The sequence below is a fragment of the Peromyscus eremicus genome, chromosome 15, assembly GCF_949786415.1.
Source record: "Peromyscus eremicus chromosome 15, PerEre_H2_v1, whole genome shotgun sequence".
Taxonomy (NCBI): domain Eukaryota; kingdom Metazoa; phylum Chordata; class Mammalia; order Rodentia; family Cricetidae; genus Peromyscus; species Peromyscus eremicus.
Window position 1 is genome coordinate 4134292 of NC_081431.1, and position 21322 is coordinate 4155613.

Here is a 21322-nt window from a genome sequence, read left to right on the forward strand (position 1 = left end):
TGTGTCTCTAGGTGTTTAACAGCAGCAGCTAACAGAGCCCCCAGACAAGCGAGAGCAGAGGCGGGTGGCTCCCTCTGCAGCTCTCACCCAGGCCTCAGGGAACAGGACCCTTAGCTATAGGGTCCTGTTCTATACATAGTTATACATGTAGCTCTTACATACACCTAGGTACAAGGACCCTTCGCTCTACAATATTACCCCTCTTACTAGGCACAGGAGGACAGAGTTCCTCAGCCTTGACGACAGCCTGTATTCCAGCTCCTGAACTTAGTGAGTCTGAGACCCTTGGCCCTCCAGGCCTGGTGGCTCCTGGAAGTCTTCCAGTGACAAGGTCCTCCAGTTTCCTTTCTCAGGCTTGCTTTGTCTAGCCTTGCTCTCCACTCTCTACCTTTGTTGTGCTTGTCCCTGTGCTGGCCACTGTCTCCAACTGTCCAGTGGCTTCCCCGTTAGCCACCGAGCAGCTGGCTGTCTTGCTGCTTTCGCAGCTCAGCCTTCTGACCACTCAGCCTTGCCTGTTGCTGCCCCCCCCCCCCCCCCCCCCCGGTCTCCATGGCTGCAGCTGTGGTCTTCCTGTTTCCAGCTCGGCCCGCACCACTAGAAGTAGGCAATACAAGACCACTAAGGAAAGCTTCTTATTGGGCCTAATGTTGGGACACCAAGGGAGGCGGCACAAAGGCACACTATGGGAGAGGGGTCCTCTCACCACGTGAGCCGAACAGTGTTTATATAGTCAGAGAAGGGGTTCCAATCACAAAAGACTTCACCTGCAAATGAAAGTTTGTGTTTTCACCAATCACACATCCCCCTGCTGGGCCACCAGGTGGGAGTGCTCTTCATCAACATGGTTGTTGGTTACCCAGAGTTCCACAAGGCTTGTGACAGCAAGTAGTCTGTTACGGATGGTGGGAAACGACCCTGGCTGAGGCTGCACCTTGAAGAGCCAAAGCAATGGGTTACGATAGCTGGACAGTTTTCTAAGGCTCTGTGGAGTGTTCAGAATGGCTGGTGCTGCCATAAGGTAGCCTAAGACAGCCAGAACAGCCCAACTGGGGCTGGTTATGGCATCCAGTTGCCCCCACCCTGTAAATGCCTTTGCTTATTTTTCAGAATCGAGCATCAGAAGGAAGACTTAAGAACTTAGCAGATCTTTGATAAAAGTTTAACCATTCTCAACCACCTGCCCAGAGTACCAGAGAGAAGTTGGTTCCTTTTGCTTGTCTTACCTCTCACGCTCCCCTGCCCTAGGTCTTCTCCTCTCACATCTGTTAAATGGGCCAGTATACAGACAATACACACTTGATCATAGCCAAAAGCCCGAGAAGCAGCTATAGACAGTTTGTATAGCACCTAACACAGTGTACGTACTCAACAAATGTTGGTTACGTTTATTAAGGGGATTCTGGCTCAGCCATCTCACTTAATAAGAGCTCACAGCACTGGTTGGTTTTATGTCAACTTGACACAAGCTTGAGTAATTTTGGAGGAGGGAACTTCAACTGGAAACCTGACCCCACCAGACTGGCCTATGGGCAAAGCTGTGGCGCATTTTCTTGACTGTTGATAGATGTGGGAGAGCCCAGCTCATTTGGACAATGCTACCCTTGGCTGGTGGTCCTGGGTTCAATAAGAAAGCAGGTTGATCAAGCCATGAAGAGCAGGCTGTAAGCAGCACTTCTCCATGGCCTCTGGTTCAGCTCCTGCCTCAATTTCCCTGGATGGTGGATTTAGAAGCTGTAGGGTGAAATAAACCCTTTCCTCCCCAAGTTACCTTTAGTCATGATGTTTTATCACAGCAATAGAAACCCTAAGACATTTAGCAAACAAAAACACATGCAACTAATTAAATTTCTTACTGTGTCAATAAAAGGGTAGCTAATGGAATGTATCACACATAGGACTTTATAGCTGAAAGGAACCAGATAAACCTACCCTGGGCATACTAGACAATGACATATTTGGAGTCAATACTGGCTAATGTAATAGTCAACTCGGTTTAACAAACACAATGTGCATGCCCACACTGGATCCAGAAGTGACTAAGACACTCAGCTCTCTCATTCCTGTGGCTCTGTTGTGTGAGTGGGGAGAGGCCATAAAATAGAGTTTTCAGTCCTTGATGTCCCCAAGGCCTCTCCTCCCACCCTCCTGAGCAGTCACGCTTCAAAAGTGTGTGACTTCTGTCTTGTCACACCAGATTTCTGTTTCCTCATGTCGCTTCCTGTTTGCTTGATGTATTATTAGTATGCATGTATAAGATGGTGGGTGGTGTGTGTGCATGCCACAGTGTGTCCACGGAGGTCTGAAGACAACTTTCTATAAAGTCTGTTCCGTCCTTCCACCTTTACAGGTTCCAGGGTTGAACTCAGGTGTAAGGCTTGCCAGCCAAGCACTGTACCACTGAGCTCTCTCACTGCCCCCATGTCCTCTCTGCTGCTTTGGACACCAAACTCCTTTCCCAGCACACACTTTCCCTCCTGGCTTCCAGGACCCCTTGCTGCTACCCTCTTCTTTCCCAGTCTTGTTCCCTGGCTGGTCCTCCTGGCTCTACAAGGTGACCATCTTCAAAACTAGATTCTCCATCTCCTTTCCTCTGGTTCCCTAGGGGCCAGGGAAGTGGCTGTCTCATGGCTCATGGCTTCAATTACTCTCTGCCCTAGAGTCTTGTAATGAGTTTATGTTCCCTCCAAATATTTGGAAGTACCTCAGAATGTGACTTTGTTGGAAACAGGGTCACTGAAGATTTGATCAGACATCAGTGGAATAGGGTAAGCCCTATCCACTAATACCTGTGTCCTTGTGAAAAGATGGACGGCATCTTACGTTCCCATTGCTGTTGATACTACACCATGAGCAAGGCAACGGATAAAAGGAAGCGTTTAATTTGCTTTCAGTTTCAGAGGTTAGAGTCCATAGTGGTGAAGTGAGGCTCCCATCACACTTGATCTGCAACCATGAGGCGGACAGAGAGAAAGCTCCTCCCCACCCCCACCCCAGGGACACACTTCTCCTCCATCAACGTCACACTGCCTAATCCTTTCCAAACAGTTCCATCAACTGGGACAAAGTATTCAAAGATGAGCCTATGGGAGGCCTCCTCCTTCAAACCACCACACACAGTGACATGAAGACAAGACAGGAGGACACCGTGTGAGACAGAAGCAGCCTGGTGTGACACAGCCCAGCAAGCCAAAGTGGCTCCACTGAGTCACGTGAGGGCTCAGGTCTCCACTCCATCCCTGGGCCATGTGTGCCCCGGGACAGCTATGAACCCAGCCTGACACAAAAATCACAAACTTACTTAAAATACAAGTTTTTTTTGTGTTTTTTTTTTTTTGTAACTTGATTGCGCAGTTCTCAAACATGAACTTTGTAGATGACATCGTATCACAATATGAAAATATTGGACACACCTATAAATCATCCAGTTTGTGGTCCTTCAGTTCAGTGGCCCTAGGAAACAAACCCGCCCCCAAATGCACGCAAACACATCACTCTCTGAGGCCTGGGCTTGTATGTCGCTCCACTCAGAGTCCACCTAGAGACAGCAGTGGGCGGCGAGTGAGAGCGGGTACCTGGCACCCAGATGCCCAGGTCTTGGCTCTGCTCTGACCAACCCTGTGGTCTCGGTAGTTAATGAACCTGCCTGTACCTCGGTTACCTTATGCGTAATACAAAACTATTGCTACCTATTTGCAATGGTTAATTTTGATTGCCAACTTGATTGTAGAATAAGGAACCCTAGGGCACTGGTGAGATATTGGTGAGGCATTTTATCCTCGGGGAATAAATGAGTTATCAGAAGTCTTTAGAGCTGGGTTTCCATCAAACTCAGTCCAGAGGAAGCGCTGCCTGAGATTGGCAGGTCCAGGGAAAGGGAAAGGGAAAGGCCCAGATCATCTTTGGACCTCCATGCTTCGCTGCAGAATGCAGCTGTTAAGCTCCAGCTTCCCTCCCAAGACTCCAGCCCCGAATCCAAAGGCTTCTTATTGCTCTAGTTCCAGCCAGGTGACCCACAGCCCTGACTCTCATCCTGACCACCACCTCCTTCCTTCCTGTGCCCAGTCTCCTCTGGGTTGCCACGGGCTGTCATCTCGGCCTCTTCTGCCACCTGTGCGGCCAGCGACCTGCACCACAGCCCTTCTGTTTTACCGTTAGACACAGTTAAGACAGAAATACTAGTACACAGCGGTGGGAAATAGTTTCCGGTTTCTTTTTTAATTTTATTTATTTTATGTGTGTGGCATGGGATATTCCTTTACACTGTGTGAATATATGTCACTGTGATTGGTTTAATAAAGAAGCTGACTGGTCAACAGCTGGACAGGATAAGGTTAGGCGGGAGAACCAGACTGAGGATGCAGGGAAGAAGGAGGAGGGAGTCTCGGGAGTTTCGAGCAGACACAGAGAGAAGCAAGATGAACGTGCCATGTTAGAAGAAGGTACCGCCATGTGGCAGAGGGTAGATAAGAAATATGGGTTTCAGAATTTAAAATGTAGGAGTTAGTAACAAACCTGAACTATTGGCTGAGCATTTATAATTAATAATAAGTCCCTGAATGGTTATTTGGGAGTGGCTGCTGGGACACAGAGAAACTCTGCGTACAATACGGATGTTTTGTCTGCATGTATGTCTGGGTACCACGTTCATGCCTGTTGCCCACAGAGGTCAGAAAGGGTGTCAGATTCTCTGGGACTGGAAGTTACTGATGGTGTGAGCTGCCATGTGGGTGCTGGGAATTTGAGCCAGGTCCTCTGGAAGAGCAGCAGGTGCTCTTAACCTCTGAGCCATCTCTCTGGCTCCAGTTTCTATTTTCTTTGCTGATCACAGTTGCTTCCAAGTATTTTTAAAAATGACTCTGGGTTTAAGTAGCAGAGGGCACTTGGGGCACCTGGAGAATCCGGGTTCAGGTAGATTCCAGTGTGCCTGGTGGACATGTTATTCAATTATGGACTGATCCTTAGCTTCTCTGGGAATTTGGCAGCTAGGTGTGGTCAGTAGAAATTGCAGGAAGGAGCTTTTGATTTCAAAAGGGTCCCGACACACAGGCCTGCAGAAGGTGAAGGAGCTGGAGCAGTCAGACAGAATGCTGGAGGGCAGAGACGTTGTCAAGTTGTGTTTGGCCTGAAGGGCCTCTTCAAGGCCACGATCATGTTAGTTGCAACACAATCCTATAAAAGAACCAGGCTAGGAGAATCCCTGTAAGGTCAGCCTTGGTACATACATAAACTACTGAGTGAAAACCTGGAGGGGGGGCGGGGAGGGAGAGAGAGAGAGGAAAGAAGGAAGGAAGAAGGGAAGGAGGGAGGAAGGAAGGAAGGAAGGAAGGAAGGAAGGAAGGAAGGAAGGAAGGAAGGAAGGAAGGAAGGAGGGAAAAGTTAGCAAGCCAGCTGGGCCTGGTGCCACGGCCTGTAATCCGGTTTTCTGCAGGCTAAGGCAGGAGGATCATCTCCAGTTCAGAACATTATAGGCTACATAGTAGGACTTATTCTCAGAGAGAGAAGCCAATTATAAGCCTGGGTCCTGTCTTGCAGCGCCCCTCCCTAGGTGCCGATGGTGCTCCGCCCCGCCGTCCTCCCGCCCGCTCCTCGCGGTCCATGGCGCGCCGGGCGCCCGGGTGGCGGCTGCGGCCGCTGGCGGCGCTCGCCCTGGTGCTGGCTCTGACCCAGGTACCCACAGCCCGCTCTGGGCAGACGCCGCGCCCCGCACAGCGCGGGCCCCCGGTGCGGCTCTTCACGGAGGAGGAGCTGGCCCGCTACGGCGGCGAGGAGGTAGGCGGCGCGGCCTGGGCCGGCTGCTGTCCCCAGGCCCCAGCTGGTGGCAGGGGACCCACGCAAGGCCCTTGGTGAAAGCTGAGCGCTTCCCTCGCCCCGCCTTGTCGCTGTGGGTTTGAGTACAGACCTCAGACCCTTCTAGATTTTAGCGTGAGCATGGCTGGGGCCACACGGCCTAGGGTTTGTGCAGTGGCCAGCAAGAGCACGCTCCCGGGGCTAGGGGGACTCGGGCGGGCCCAGATGACCAGCCCTTCCTTTTCCTGCCTCGGTGTCCCAGGCCTTCTGAAGCCCACCCATCAGACCCTACTTAGTGTCTAGGCCCGTGGACATGAATGCAGAGTGGGAAACAACACTCTCCCACATGGGCGGCTGCTTTATGTGGGGAGGAAGTTGGGTCTAGTTTGGGAGAATCAGTTCAAGGCATTGCAGTGCTTTCCAGGAATGAGTCCCCGGCCTTTACTGAGGGGGAACCTAAGCACTCAGTGTACAGGAGGGAAGGACCCGTGTGGATTTGCTGAATCTCTCTGTCCTGTGCTCCCTAGCCTCTCCTCCATTAGCCGGCCTTACACTGACCAAATATGCAAGGGCCACTCCGAAGCACCTTATGAGTGACAGTTTAGGCCATAGGTTCCCAACCTGTGGGTCACGGCCCCTTTGGATCAAATGACCCTTTCACAGAGATCCCCTAAGACCGTCTGAAAACACAGATATTTACATTACGATTCATAACAAAATTACAGTTATGAAGTAGCAACAAAAATAATTTTATGGTTGGGGAGTCACCACAACATGAGGAACTGTATTAAAGGGTCACAGCATTAGGAAGATGAAGAACCACTGGCACTGGTTTAGACCCATGGGTCCATGAGGACACAGGGATAGGAACATGATGGGAGGGAGGGGAGGGGAGGTGGGTGGGGGCGTTTGAATGGTTTTAAGGGCCCGTAGGAGGGAGCTCTTGGTGCAGATGTGTGCAGAGAACCCTTAGCAAAGCAGGCCTGCTGTCTAGCAAGGCGACCGTTCCTCCCTAACTGATGGGGGTGCCGCACTGCCTGTGATGTGTGTGCAGTGTGGTTTATGTGGAGCACTACACACGGGAACATCCAGAACAGCTGCAGAAGCAGCTGGGATTTCTAGTGGGCAGACTGGCTCTTGAAGAAAGGCATACCTAGAAACTGCAGGACAAGGACCGAGGAAAGACCCTGGTTTTTATATTGATCATACTGTGGGTTGAGACTGAAGGGTGGAGAGCCCTAAACTTGAAGTGGGAGGAGCCAGGGGAGGAGTTGTTGGGGGCAGAGGCAGAGGAGTGCCTGGGTAGAGTTAGCAGAGCTGTGATATGCTGGAAATGGCTCTGGTCTACGCTTTGGGTCCAGGGGAAATTACCACCACCCCCAGTAGCATCGTGGTTTGTGTGATCAATTATTTGGTCACTCTAAAGTGTAAACCTTTGAATGGTACGTGGGCTTGCATTCCTGCTGTGCCGTGTGATTTGGGCCAAGTCACTAAGCCTCACAGCTGCTATATTTTCAACTGTATGGTGTTGGCATCAGAGAGAGAGAGTGAGTTTGCAGATGGTAGGGCTGGCTAACTAGGCAGGCTGGACCAGGAAGGAGGCTGGAATTCTCCAGCAGATGGATTTTCCTTCCTTCCTTCCTTCCTTCCTTCCTTCCTTCCTTCTTGGAAGGGGTTGTCAAGACGGAGGTCTCACTATGTAGTTCTGGCTGTCCTGGACTCACCATGTAGACCATGGTGGCTGAGGAACTCATAGAGATCTTAAGGCAGGCATCACCATGCCTGCCTAGGTGGAGTTCCTTTTTCCTCAGGGAACCTCATGGCCTTTCAGTGAGTTGGCGAAGGTCACACCCACCCAGATTATCTGTGATGACTTTCTTTATGTAAAGTCACCTGACTGTAGATGACTTCCCTGCCACACCTGGCTGAGTATTGATAAACTTTGGTTGGTAGCACTTCTGGGTGGATGTGTAAAACTCGTGGTTACAGTGAGTTCCTCCTCTACACAGGCATTTTGTGACGCTGGAATGAGACTCTGCATGACAACCCTTAACCAGTGTCAGCTGCCGCTAGCCTCATTACCTTGTGTGAAAGTTAATTGAGAGTGCTGAAGGAAACTTCAGGCCCAGACACTTCTGTTTCCATCTGCGTTCTATTGTTTTCTCCTATCCCTATTAGTCTGTTGATAAATCCCTGTTCTACGACCCACAGATAGGGCATGGGTGCTACCTGCAGTTAGAAGAACATGGCCTCAGACCACAGGAGGGCAGTGTTTTCTCTGAAAAAAACCCACCCACAGCAGATTCCCTCTTTTCCAAAACGGGGTGCTGAGAAGCTGGTCTGGCTCAGCCCTGGCCTGGGCCCAGAGGATGGTGAGGTACAGGTGCTCTGGCCAGTGCTCTACGCCTGCCTGCCAGCTGTCCCCACACTCACTTAACTTCCTCTCTGCCCAGCGCTTCCATGGCCCCTGCATTGGAGCTATTGAGACACTTGCCACTGACCTCTGCTTGGCCAGAGACAGGCAGAAGGGCCAGATGGTAAGGTGCATGTCCCAGGTGAAGGACATTGAAAGCTCTCGTACCCTCCTGTCATGTATATGTCTCTGGGCTAAGGATGCCCTCTGGTGGGCGGCAAGAGAGGGCAGGAAGAACCTTGTGTTCCAAAGCTCCACATGTGGTCCTGCCTTCCCCCAGTAGTGCTGTATCATTTAACCTCCTTGGACCCAGACAGCCTTACTCAGCAGGATGTGGTGGGGCAAGCCTGGAATCCAACTCTCAGGAGACATTCAGGAGAACTGAGTTCAAGGCCAGCCTAGGTTATACAGCAGGCAGTGTCTCAAAGCTCACACTTGTGTGCATGCGCACACACAGACCCGTGCACATATGCACAGCTAACAGCCTCACCCATAAGAAAGTGTGAGCATCTTCTAGACTCCTTCCAGGTTTAACTTCAAACTCTCTGAGCAATTTTGGAATTGCATTTTCATTGTTCTGGTTTTTGAGACAAGGTCTCACTATTTGGCCCTGTATCTTAGGGTTTCTGTTACTGTGGTGCAACAGAATAACCATGGCCAAATGCAGCTTGGGAGGAAAGGGTTTATTTCATCTTACACTTCCAGGTCATACTCCATCCACTGACGGAGGTCAGGGCAGGAACTCAAGCAGAGCAGGAACTTGGCTGGGGGCAGGAACTGAAGCAGAAGCCATGGAGGGGTGCTGCTTAAGGGCTTGCTCCTCACAGCTTGCTCAGCCTGCTTTCTTATAGCACCCAGGACCACCAGCCCAGGGGTGGCATCACCCACAGTGAGCTGGACCCTCCCAACCAATCATCAAGAAAATGAACCACAAGTCAGCCTATAGGCCAGTCTTATGTAGATATTTTTCAATTGACGCTTCCTCTTCCAAAATGTCTTTAGCTTATATTAAGTTGACATAAAACTAGCCAGCCTACCCTGGCTGGCCAGGAACTCACTATGTAGACCAGGCTAGCCTCAAACTCACAGACATCCACCAGCCTTTGCCTCTTGAATGCTGGGATATGCACACTCACACCTAACTGGAATTACACTTAATATACATTTCCATTAGGAAAACCAGTCTTTGTTGTCTGATTCTTCTTGAGTTTACAGCTCTTAAAACTTAGATTAGGCTCTTCCGTTTTGTGGTCATCTCTCTTGAGTGGCAGCTGCCAAAATGATGTTCAATCCCTTTGTGACTTCTGACCAAAGCAAGAACTGGAAAAGGCATTCCAGGGTCCCTTTCTACCCTGGGAGGAAGGTCACCTCTGAAAGGATGGCAAAGGTCAGGTTGTACGAGGACACCACAGAGGTCAGTGAATTGTCAAAGTGGTCCAGGTTTACAGGAAGGAAGGTGTCGTTGAACAAGTGCGGAGTGGGGGTTTAACAGTACAACTGTCCGTGTTGGCGTTTACCCAAGAGGGTGGTTGTTACCCAGGCTGGAGTTAAAGGCCACAGAAAATGGTCTTTACTGGATGTAAAGCCAAATCAAACCAAGAAGAAAGAAGAAACAAACTGAGAAATAGAGCAAAATAGGATCGTGTAAAACCTTAAAACTGTTAAGTGAAAATGGAAGCAAAGCACCGTCTTAGAGGAGGGCTAACAGCAGCGGACACTCTGCAAGAACAACTAACTAGATGGTTCAGCGCTTGTCCACTGCCCCACACCCCGCTGAGCTGACGCCTTCACTGGACTCTTGGAACACAGACGACCACTCCCAGACATCAGTCGATATGGACCCACATCTAGCTGTGGGTCCCCAAACATGGCACCTACCCAGGCGGAGAAGGCAGTGGGTGTCTCTGGTCATTCTATCCACCCAACCGAGGCCCCCACCCACCATCCACCCTCTCAGCCACTGTTTCCCGACAGTCTGAACCCAAGTGCCTTGTGAAGGGAGCAAACTGGTCTCCAGGAGAGACTCGTCCTCACACACCTGGTGTTCAGAGGTTGCTGTTCCTCTCTGCATGGCTGTGTCACAATGCTCCTGAAAAGGTGCCACGCACACCTATCTGCCCCTTCCTGTAATCTCCTCTTAGCACAGCGCCCTCAGCATGTAGTTTAATAAGGACATAAATGTCTTACGGGGAAGAAATGAAGAGCCTAGGCAATAAGAAAAGTGAAGAAGCGACGGGGCGGGAAGTTGGACAAACACTGCAGTTAAACTGCAGCTGTGACACACACGTGGGAGACGGGTGGGTGTTGAGACAGGCCTGATGAGTAGCCCAGGCTGGCCTGGGATTCATGGCAATCCTCCTGCCTCAGCCTCCCAGGTACTATAGTTACACATTTTTTTTTTGACACAGGGTCTCACATAGTCTTCCCCGGAACATATTATAGAGCCGAGGGTGACCTGAAGCTTCTAAGCCTCCTGCCTCCACCTCCAGAACAGGGGGTGACAGGTATCAGCCACTGCTTAGTTTGTGCAGGGGGTGGAAGCCAGGGCTTTCTTCATCCTAGGTGAGCATTCTACCAACTGAGCCACATCTGCAGGCCTGGTCACCCATACAATCCCTCTGGGCTTACGTAAGCCTGAATAAACCCTTCCTTCCAAGGTGTCTTAGTCATGTCATGTCACAGTGACAGAAAAGAGCTGATGTAAAGGACAGACATCTCTCAGGCCAGTGCTGTGATGGTCTGCTACCTTTTCTAGCTGTAACCACCTGTTCCCCAACTTTGACTGCTTATCAAGTGAGATATCTAATCTAGAGAAGTGGTCCTCAACCTTCCTAATGCTGTAGCCCTTTAACACTGTTCCTCATGTTGGGGTGACCCCCCCAACCGTAAAATTACTTTGTTGTTGCCACTTCATAACTGTAATTTTGCTACTGTTATCAATCATATTGTGACCCACAGGTTGAGAACCACTGATCTAGAGGAATAGGAATGCAGGGCACATGGTTTGGTGTTTCTGAAGGACAAATGGACATTACAAGGAAGTAGAATGCAGTTCATAGGAAGGTGTTCAAACCACTGTCACTCATGGTTCTAAGACCGGAAACAGCCAGTACCCGCAGCCCCGCAGCTATAAGAGCATATGCATGACACTCATAAGGTCCCTGTCAGGTGCACAGTCCTTCATAAGGCAGGGTCCCACGGACCTGTGTAAGTGACAGGAATTTTCCAATATGTGGAAGTAGAGTTACCTATAAGAAGCAAAACGTGGGGCTGGGAAGATGGCTCAGCTTTTAAGAGCTTTGCTGTGCGACCCTGAAGACAGGAGTTCAGATCCCAGCACCCACTTAATAAGCTGGGGATCCTGCACACACCTATAACCCCAGCTCCAAGGAGGGTGGAAGCAAGAAGGTCACTGGGGTTTGCTGGCTTCCAGCCTAGCCAAGAAAATGGGAACCCTGGGTTCAGGGAGAGACCCTACCTCAAAGGAATAGCTGGAGTGTCATGGAGGATCCATTGCCATCCATTACCCACCTCTGGGCTCCTTGTGTATGCACAGGTATCAGACACACACACACACACACACACACACACACACACACACACACACACGTGATTTTTAAAGTTGTTTTGCCTGCATGGATGTCTACACCACATGTGCCATTGTGTGCCTGGTGCCCACCGAGGCCAGGAGTCAGGTCCCCTGGAATCGGAGATGCAGGTGGTTGTGAGCTGCCATGCAGGTGCTGGGAATCGAACCCATGTTCTCTTATCCACTGAGCCATCTCTCCAGGCCCAAATAAATCTTTTTTTAGGATAGAAGCAAAATAAAAAGTGGATCACTGGCGTGCTTAAACCCACGTGTGTCTGCTGGTGACAGGACAGTGCTCTGACTGAACTCATCCAGCGTTTTGTTCTCTTTTGATTTGTATTTGTTTTGTTTTTTGAGATAGGGTCTTACGTAGCCTAGGCTAGCCTCAAATTTGATAAGTAGCTGAGACTAACCTCGGACCTCTGATCCTCCTGCCTCTGCTTCCTGAATGCTGAGATTACGGAGTGCACCACCCTGCCTGGCTCTCTCGTCTGCTTCAGCTCCTGACTGTTTTACAGGAGGGCATTGCCACTCTCTCCATGGTGCTTTCTGACTTCCCAAGCTTTGCTGAGTGGGTATGACATTGCCTATGAGGTGGTGAGCCTGCCAGGGTCAAGCCTTGCGACCCACCACCATTCCTCACCCAGCTTGTGGTGAGCAGTCCTCACTACCTGTTTAGAGAGCCGGCGTTTCTCCCTGCTCCTCACGCCTCTCCCCTGCTTTCTAGGAGGATCAGCCCATCTACTTGGCAGTGAAGGGAGTGGTGTTTGATGTCAGCTCTGGAAAGGGTAAGTGGCTTTCTTTCTTTCTGGGGAACTCAGGGCCGGAGCAGGCTGGGGCCTGGAGGAAAGAGGCAATGGGTTATGTCAGGCAAGGCCCTCCCCTTCCCTCTGAAAGACCCGGATGGAGCTAATTCCTGTCAGTGTTTTACCAAAAGAGGTCTATCTACTTAGTATTTCCTATCAGCACCATGTTCCTATTTGAAGTGCTCTGGAATCCAGATCAAACCCGATGAGCACTCGAGTTGAAGCCAGAAAAGTGCCCCTTAGCTAAGATTGCTGATGTAGAAGGTGACAGAACATGGTGACAACACCATGGAACAGTTTCCCCTTTTTCTAATTTTTATTTTCTGTGTGTGGGTGTTTTGCCTGCATGTACGTCTGTATACCATGCACACACAGTTCTCACAGAAGCCAGAAGAGGGTGTTGGATCCCCTGGAACTGGAGTTATAGTTGGTTGTGAGCCATCATGTGGGTACTGGGAATTGAACCTGGGTCCTATACAAGAGCCAGTGCTCTTAACCACCGAGCCATCTCTCCAGCTCCAGGAGGTGGGTTTTCATGACATCCTGTAAGTCCACATAGTAGGAGACTTGGCTTCCTGAGGCATTTGAGACCAGAGGCTCTTTTTGTCTGTGTATACATCTACATGCATACATATATACATACATACATCTGTGTTTCTGTATACATCTATATACATACATACATACATAGAGATAAAACATACCATACACATACACCCTATACACAGATACACACACACACACACACACACACACACACACACACACAGAGGATTGAACCCAGGACTTTATGTACGATAAAGTCGTACTTTATCATACTTTAAGTATAATAAAAGTAGGCAAGTACTCTACCACTGAGTCACACCCCATTTCCTTCTTCCCATTTTAAAATACTTTCTTTGAGGCAGGTGCAGGCTAGCCTTGAACATGCAAGCCTCTTATATCAGCCTCCTTCCTAGCTGTGATTACAGGCCTGCATCGTTAGGCAGGACTTCAATTTTAATTTTTAAAGAGACTACATTGTGTGTTTTCTGCAAACCACCACTTAGTTGGCAGGTATGTCTCACTCATGTTCTGGGTTAGTGGAGCACCATTCTGGGTTAGCGGAGCACCATTCTGGATTAGCGGAGCACCATTCTGGGTTAGCGGAGCAGCATTCTGGGTTAGCGGAGCAGCATTCTGGGCTAGTGGAGCACCATTCTGGGCTAGTGGAACAGCATTCTGGGTTAGCGGAACAGCATTCTGGGTTAGCGGAGCACCATTCTGGGTTAGTGGAGCACCATTCTGGGTTAGCGGAGCAGCATGCTGGGTTAGCGGAGCAGCACGCTGGGTTAGTGGAGCAGCATGCTGGGTTAGTGGAGCACCATTCTGGGTTAGTGGAGCACCATGTAGACTCAGGCCTCCCATCTGCCCTGCTGTGTTCATCTTCAGAACTATAGCCTTTCTGAGGATTGAGGGGTCTGGAGAACCCCCAAATGTAAGCTCCTGGCTGTTCTCCATGTACACCCATACTCTCCCTCACCCCATTGCAGAGTTTTATGGGCGAGGAGCCCCCTATAATGCCTTGACCGGGAAGGACTCCACCAGAGGTGTGGCCAAGATGTCTCTGGATCCTGCAGACCTCACTCATGACACTGTAAGCTGATGAACATTTGTCTGCTTCCATGCTGTGGGTTTTGTTACTGTTTTCTGTCTTTTTTTTTTTTTTTTTTTTTTTGAGACAGGGTCTCACTATGTAGCCCTGTCTGGGCTGGAACTCTATGTAGACCAGGCTGGCCTCGAACTTACAAGACTAATTCTGCTTCCTAAGTGCTGAGATTAGAGATTTAAACCACTAAACCAAGGTGACTTTGTTTTTTTGTTTGTTTGTTTGTTTTAAGTCTCTGGGTTAAACAAAGTTGTTTTATTTTTGTGGATTCAAACCCAGGCCCTCCACATGCTAGGCAAATGCTCTGCCACTGGGCATGATCTTTGGCCCACAAAACTTCTTAATAAGCAATTAATTAGCCTCTGTGGTATAGTGGCCAACTACTTTTTTGAAATGCCACTGTTGTGTGATATTTTGACCGAATTCTGACAATGAAGTTCACTTTAAGGCAGAGGGTGGACCTAGGCACTAGCTGATCAAAATTAACCATAGAGGTCTTGAGGGACTGAGGACAGAAAGGAGACAGGAAGTAGTAAGGCAGGGCTGAGTTCTCAGCCCTTTTGGATGGAGGAACGGAAGAGAGAGGAGGTCATTGGTGGCTTCACTGCTTCTCTGATCTTTCAGGTTCTTACTCTGATACCTGACTCCCAATTTTTTTATTGATAAAGAATAATTAGATAAATGCTTCAGGTCACCCCTACTTAGGAGCCTCCCATGGCTCCTCACTGTCTACAGACTTAAGTCCAAGCTCTGTGTGGACATGTCATCCAACATAGGAGACCGCACCGCTTGTCCCCAGCATGCCCAGCAGCTTGACATCCCTGTAGTCTGCACCCCATCCTGAGTCCCCCTCTCGGGAGCTGCCATAGCCTCGTTGATGAACTGGGGGGAAACAGAACCACCCTCCATGCTCATGCTCTGTGCAGAAGGAAACAGCATTTTTGTTTTATTTTGTTTTTTTTTTCGAGACAGGGTTTCTCTGTGTAGTTTTGGTGGCTGTTCTGGAACTCGCTCTGCAGACCAGGCTGGCCTCAAACTCACAGAGATCTGCTTGGCTCTGCCTCCCGAGTGCTGGGATTAAAGGCGTGCGCCACCACCGCCTAGCTTTTGGAAAGAGCATTTTTAAAAATGGGGCAGGTTATAGCAAGGCTTGGTGGTGCACGCCTTTAGTCCCAGCACTTGGGAGGCAGAGGCAGGCAGGTTTCTGAGTTTGAGGCCAGCCTGGTCTACAGAGTGAGTTCCAGAACAGTCAGTGCTACACAGTGAAACCCTGTCTTGAACCCGCCCCCCCCCAAAAAAGGGAGGGGGCCGGGGAGGCTGGTGAAGTAGCTCAGTAGGTAAAGATGCTTTTTGTTAATCTTCATGACCTGAGTTCAATCCTTGGGACCCGAATGGAGAGAAAGGTCAAACGGAGGTTAGGAACTGACTCCAGCAAGCTGTCCTTTGACCTCTGCATGCATGCCATGCATGCATACACATAAAAATAAATGTAATCTCAAAAATAATTTTTTTAATTTATTTTTTTATGTGCATTGGTGTTTTGTCTGTGTGAGGGTGTCAGATCCCCTGGAACTGTAGATATAGACAGTTGTGAGCTGCCATGTGAGTGCTGGGAATTGAACCCAGGTCCTCTGGAAGAGCAGTCAGTGCTCTTAACCACTGAGCCATTGCTCCAGCCCTAAAATTAATTTTTTAAATAGCGATCCCTACAATAGGCTGTCATTTACCTAAATTATACTCATCAAATCAGTATAGATAGAGATAATTTAAATTATTTTTTTTGTTGTTGTTTGTTTTTTGAGACAGGGTTTCTCTGTGTATCCCTGAACCAGGTTGGCCTCAAACTCAGAGATTCATGTGCCACTACTGCCTGGTGAGATAAGTCAATTCTTAAGCCATAACATTACAGAAAGAAATTAAGGGGAAGCATCTAGACAGCCTTCCATTACTGTAACCAAATATTTGAAATAAATAACCTTAAAAATTATTTTTATTTTTGTGTATGTGTGTGTCTGTATCAGTTTATGAAGAGGGCATCAGATCCCCTGGACTCTGAGGCAGTTTTGATGTGGGTGTTGGGAACCATACTTGGGTCCTCTACAAGAGCAATGGGTGCTCTTAACCACTGAGCTATCTCTCCAGCCTTGTAAACAATGTCTAAAGAGAAAGGGGTTAATCTGGAGGCTGATGTCCATCACTGCCTGATCCCATGGCTAGAGCATGAGACAGAGAAAACCCATACTCCTCATGACCAGGAAGCAGAAGAGAAAGGGGAAGTGGCCAATGTCCCACAATTCCTGTGGAGGGTATACTCTCAATGTAAGGACCTCTCTCTAGGCTCTGCCCCTAAAGTCTCCATCACCTCCCAATAACTCCACCCTGGAGACCAAACAATTGACATGGGGACCTTTCATAAAGTGACACTCTCCATCCAAATCACAGCAGTGTACTGAAATGTGTACCACTATAGAGAGGTAGACACAGGCTATAGAGCAGCCCATCCAAGACTGGGTGTCCTGTGGACAATAATCCCTTTATCAGCTAACCAGCAAATTGGATGAAGTTGCTCCTCTGCATTCTTGCCCTGCACACACACTTGACACTCCACCTCTGTACAGACACTTTGCACCTATACCCTGCATTCATATACCCTGCACATATTCTGCTCACAACCTGCGCACATATGCTGCACTCACCCCTGCACACACACACACACACTGCACTCACATCCTGTAAACACCCTCACTTACCCTCTGCATACATACTCTGTATACCTAGGGCTGTTTCTTTAAAAGTCCATTGTCTGTAGGTGGAGTTTTTCTTTGGGACCACAGGCTCCCCAAATAACCACACGAAGACTTACTATTAATTATAAATGCTAGGCTGATAGCTCAGGCTTGTTACTAACTAGCTCTTTCAACTTAAATTAACCCATATTTCTTATTTACACTCTACCATGTGGCAGGACCTTTCTCAGCATAGCATGTTTGTCTCCTGCATTCTCTGGCTGGCTGGCAACTCGGCCCTCCTTCCCAGCATTCTCTCAGTTTGGCTCTCCTGCCTAACCTCTTCCTGACTAGCTATTGGCCAGTCAGGTCTTTATTAACAATGACTGTAACACATCTTCACATGTACAAAAGGATTATTCCACAGCAGTTGCCCATTATTTGACCTAAGATGGTTTTTCCATATATTTCTGGCAAGCGGGGGCACCATAAACAAGTGAGCCTCATCCATTGTACTTCAGATATGCTCATCCCTGCAATTTCCCCAAACACAAGAAACTCAACTATATAACCTGTGGTGGTGAGGACTGTGTTCCTGTGCTCTCCTAAAAAGTTTTTTTTTTTAAGTGTGTTTTTCTCTTGCATTTGGGGGGTTTGGGGTGGGTAAGGCAGGGGCAGAGAGAGGTCAGTGCCAGACACAATGTGGTCAAATTCAATTTACTCACTTCCATCTCCCATTTCTTCTCCCCAAGACGGGTCTCACAGCCAAGGAGCTGGAGACCCTGGATGACGTCTTCAGCAAGGTGTACAAAGCCAAATACCCCATTGTCGGCTACACGGCCCGCAGGATCCTTAATGAGGATGGCAGCCCCAACCTGGACTTCAAGCCTGAAGACCAGCCCCATTTTGACATAAAGGACGAGTTCTGATGTCTAGCTGCAAAGGGCTGGTTCTAGGGTGAGGTGGGCAGACAGGGGTTAAATGTCCCATGGAAGAAGCTGAGGAAGCCTCCAGGTCCCTTGCATTTGAATAAAGCTGATGTTGAACTGGGAGACTGCTTTGGAATATCTTTGGTCGGGGCTCTGCCTGTCTGGGTGTCCCTGCCTGCACAGCAGCTAGGGTGGTACCCCTAGCTGCAATTACAGGTCCATCACTACCAGGGCAGTGGGGCTGTGAGGGACCGTCACCTCTTCTCCACTCCTGCGCTCGCGAGTTCCCTACCACAACCACGTTACTGTGTAGTAAGGATAAGAATAAATACCTCATTGCTACAACAGACTTCTGTCTCTGCCCTTCGTTCACACAGCTTGCAGGCGTTAAGCTTGAGGTGCCTAGTTTGGTCCTGCTGTCCTTGTCTGCCTGTGAGGAGGCCGGGAGGTAAGGGCCATGGAAGCCGTGGCCGCTGGAGGGATGATGGGAAATGAGTGATCGTGGGAACTGGCCACAGCCAGACTGGAGCCTGGAGTCCAGCATGGCAGAGCCTGGCCAGGGGTCATTCAGAGAACGCTGACATGTAGCAGGAATCTTAAAAGTTCTTATTAATAAAATCTAACCTGTGGCCAGTTATTGGGGTGAACACTGGAAGATCAGAGAGACAGAACAAGCCACAGCTAACCTCACCTGGCCAACTTCTCAGCTGATCTTGTTTCCTCAGATGGAAGCTTCTGTGTCTCATCCCAATGGCTCTCAGCTGAACTGCTGCTCGAAAGCCTGAAGCTTAACCAGCCAAATGCTTCTAGTTTCTGGTCCTCACGCCTTATATACCTTTCTGCTTTCCACCATCACTCCCTGGGATTAAAGGCTTGCTTTCTGGGATTAAAGGCGTGAGTCACCATGCTTGACTGTGTCCTTGAACAGATGGATGTCTGCTTCTGGAATGCTAGGATTAAAGGCGTGTGCTACTACTGCCTATCCTAAGTATGTAGTGGCTTTTCTGTTCTCTGACGCCAGATAAGTTTATTAGGGTACACAATATTTTGGGGAGCACAATACCACAACACTGACACCCACACCTCACACTATCATTCAGGTCCCAGGAGGAAATCCTCTTCTGGGGGTATTGTCCCGTCACTACCTAAACAGACTCCAGAGTGATTTCTCTCCACGCCCTTCACCAACCCACGGACATTGCTGTCTTGGTGGGGGACACTCTGGTAGTGATGGCAACCCCAAACAGATGACATACAGATCAATCCCAGCAGTGTTCAGCCCTGAAAACACTGACCTCCCACACACCTTGACTTGGCAGCGGCGAGAATGCCTTTCTTTAGGCTCTGATCTCCGCAGAAGGCCAGAGCATCCAAACCTGGTGCTGCCCGCCCCCCGCGCACTTCCCCCCAATCCTGCACCGCCAGGGCCGTTTCCCCTGCGGGCCTCAAGCTCCCTACCTTCCTTCACCCCTACTACCTCAGCTGCCGAGGGGCCTCTCTCCGGTATTAGTCTCTCACTTCTAGATTCCAAACCAGACCCGGCAGGATGGAGCACACCAGTCTGGGCAGCAGCATGGGCTGCAGGAAGGGCAGTTCAGAGGGCACAGATGGGCTGGGGAATCTGCCTCACAGGCATAGGCCCCTGCGGGCCCAAAGCCTCCCTCACTGGGCACAGACCCCTGCGGGCCCAAAGCCCCCCTCACTGGGCACAGACCCCTGCGGGCCCAAAGCCTCCCTCACTGGGCACAGACCCTGCGGGCCCAAAGCCTCCCTCCTGGCTTCACCCACCTTTCTGTTTGGCGATGCCAGCAGCTGGCTGGGAGCCCCGTTCCTTTCTGAGGATGACTTTTTCTTTCATGATCTGAAGACAGGCAGCCATCATCATCCCTCCTCCTCATGGGAACCACAAAGTCCCTCCCAAGGTCATAGGGGCATAGGTTGTTTGGGACAAGTCCAGCCCTCTGTGGTTCCTTCCCACGTTACCTCCTTAGGGTCTCGTGAGACAGTACCTTGCTGTCTTGGGCGCTTCAGCACTTGGCATGTAGCAGATGGGCATGGTCTTTAGAGGTAGGTTTCAGAGTCACACCTGTGTTTGACTCCTGATTTCATCACTGCAGCTCTGGTGAGGCTCATTAGCTTCTTGGAGCTTCGGTCTCTCAATGTGTATAATGAGGGCAAAAATGGCCACCGCACAAGGCTGGCTCAGGACTGGGGGAGGCAGGTGCGTGTTGTACCCAGCTGGCCCCGACACCTGTGAGTGCTGCATTTTCTCCACATTCGTACCCCTCTGCGGCATGCCACCCTCACTTTCCAGACCAGTAGGCATCTCCCAGCAGGGGTAGGGCCACAGGCAGGCAGAGGCATTCAGGGGCATGCCCAGTGGTGGGGCAACAGACTGGGCTTTGGAGGGAGGGCAGATGGGCAGTGAGTGCCAGCCTGAGCCGGAGGCCTAGCCTGGCTCTCCTGGTGGAGGGCCTCCCACAGCTTCAGGGCTCTCAGATGCCCTGTGGAGCCTCCCTGCATCCCAGGGGCATCGGGGAAACGCATGTAGCTAGAGCTGTCCTGCCTGGCCCACAGTCAGGACAAATCTCTCACCCGCCAGTCCCACAGCCACTCAGACCCAACCAAGTAAACACACAGGGACTTACATTGCTTACAAACTGTATGGCCGTGGCAGGCTTCTTGCTAACTGTTTTTATATCTTTAATTAACCCATTTCTATTAATCTATAAGTTGCCACATGGCTTGTGACTTACCTATATCTTAACATCTTCTCATGGCAGCGGCTGGCAGCGTCTCTCTGCCTCAGCCTTCCACTTCCCAGCATTCTCCTCTCTCCTTGTCCTGCCTATACTTCCTGCCTGGCTACTGGCCAATCAGTGTTTTATTTATTAACCAATCAGAGCAGCACATTTAACATACAGACCATCCCATAGCACTTCCCCTTTTCTTTTTTTCAAAAAGGAAGGCTTTAACTTTTACGTAGTAAAATTACATATAACAAAACAATTATCAAGCAAGAATTACAGTTACACTATCTAGTCTATTTATAATATCTAATCTATTTGTATTTGGCAAAATTAAAGAAGATATCCTATCTATTTTATATTTGTGAGTCTAAGGTTTCATATCTAACTTATCTCTTATCATAACTAAGGAAAATTGTAACTCTAGTCTTCAACTACATCAAAGACCTCAGAAGGGTATACTATTACCTGACAGCACACCTTTCTCCAGGGAATGCCCTGGGCTCCATTTTTGGTCCCCAGGACCTCATCATAACTGTTTCAGTGGTCCTAGCTCACCTCATCCCAAACCTCCCTGGTGACTTGGTTCTCGGCCTGGTCCCACTTTGCCCAGGACTGGGCATGCACTCTGGAGGCGCTGTACTCAGTCTCTTCTGGACCCATGCACATGCTGTCCA

General features: G+C 49.7%; 1 protein-coding gene across 2 annotated transcripts; it reads left to right on the forward strand.

Annotated features, from left to right (window-relative positions):
- The first annotated feature begins 5477 nt into the window (after nucleotides 1-5477).
- On the forward strand, nucleotides 5478-18021 carry Nenf (neudesin neurotrophic factor). 2 transcript variants are annotated; one of them, XM_059280953.1, is made up of 4 exons: nucleotides 5478-5769; nucleotides 12517-12577; nucleotides 14128-14231; nucleotides 17722-18021. In XM_059280953.1, the coding sequence occupies exons 1-4, from the start codon at nucleotides 5596-5598 to the stop codon at nucleotides 17896-17898; spliced, it is 516 nt and encodes a 171-aa protein (XP_059136936.1). In that variant the 5' UTR covers nucleotides 5478-5595; the 3' UTR covers nucleotides 17899-18021. The 2 variants fall into 2 exon arrangements, with proteins under 2 accessions (XP_059136936.1, XP_059136937.1); XM_059280954.1 differs by lacking the exon at nucleotides 5478-5769 and adding an exon at nucleotides 8011-8164.
- The last annotated feature ends 3301 nt before the right edge of the window (nucleotides 18022-21322 follow it).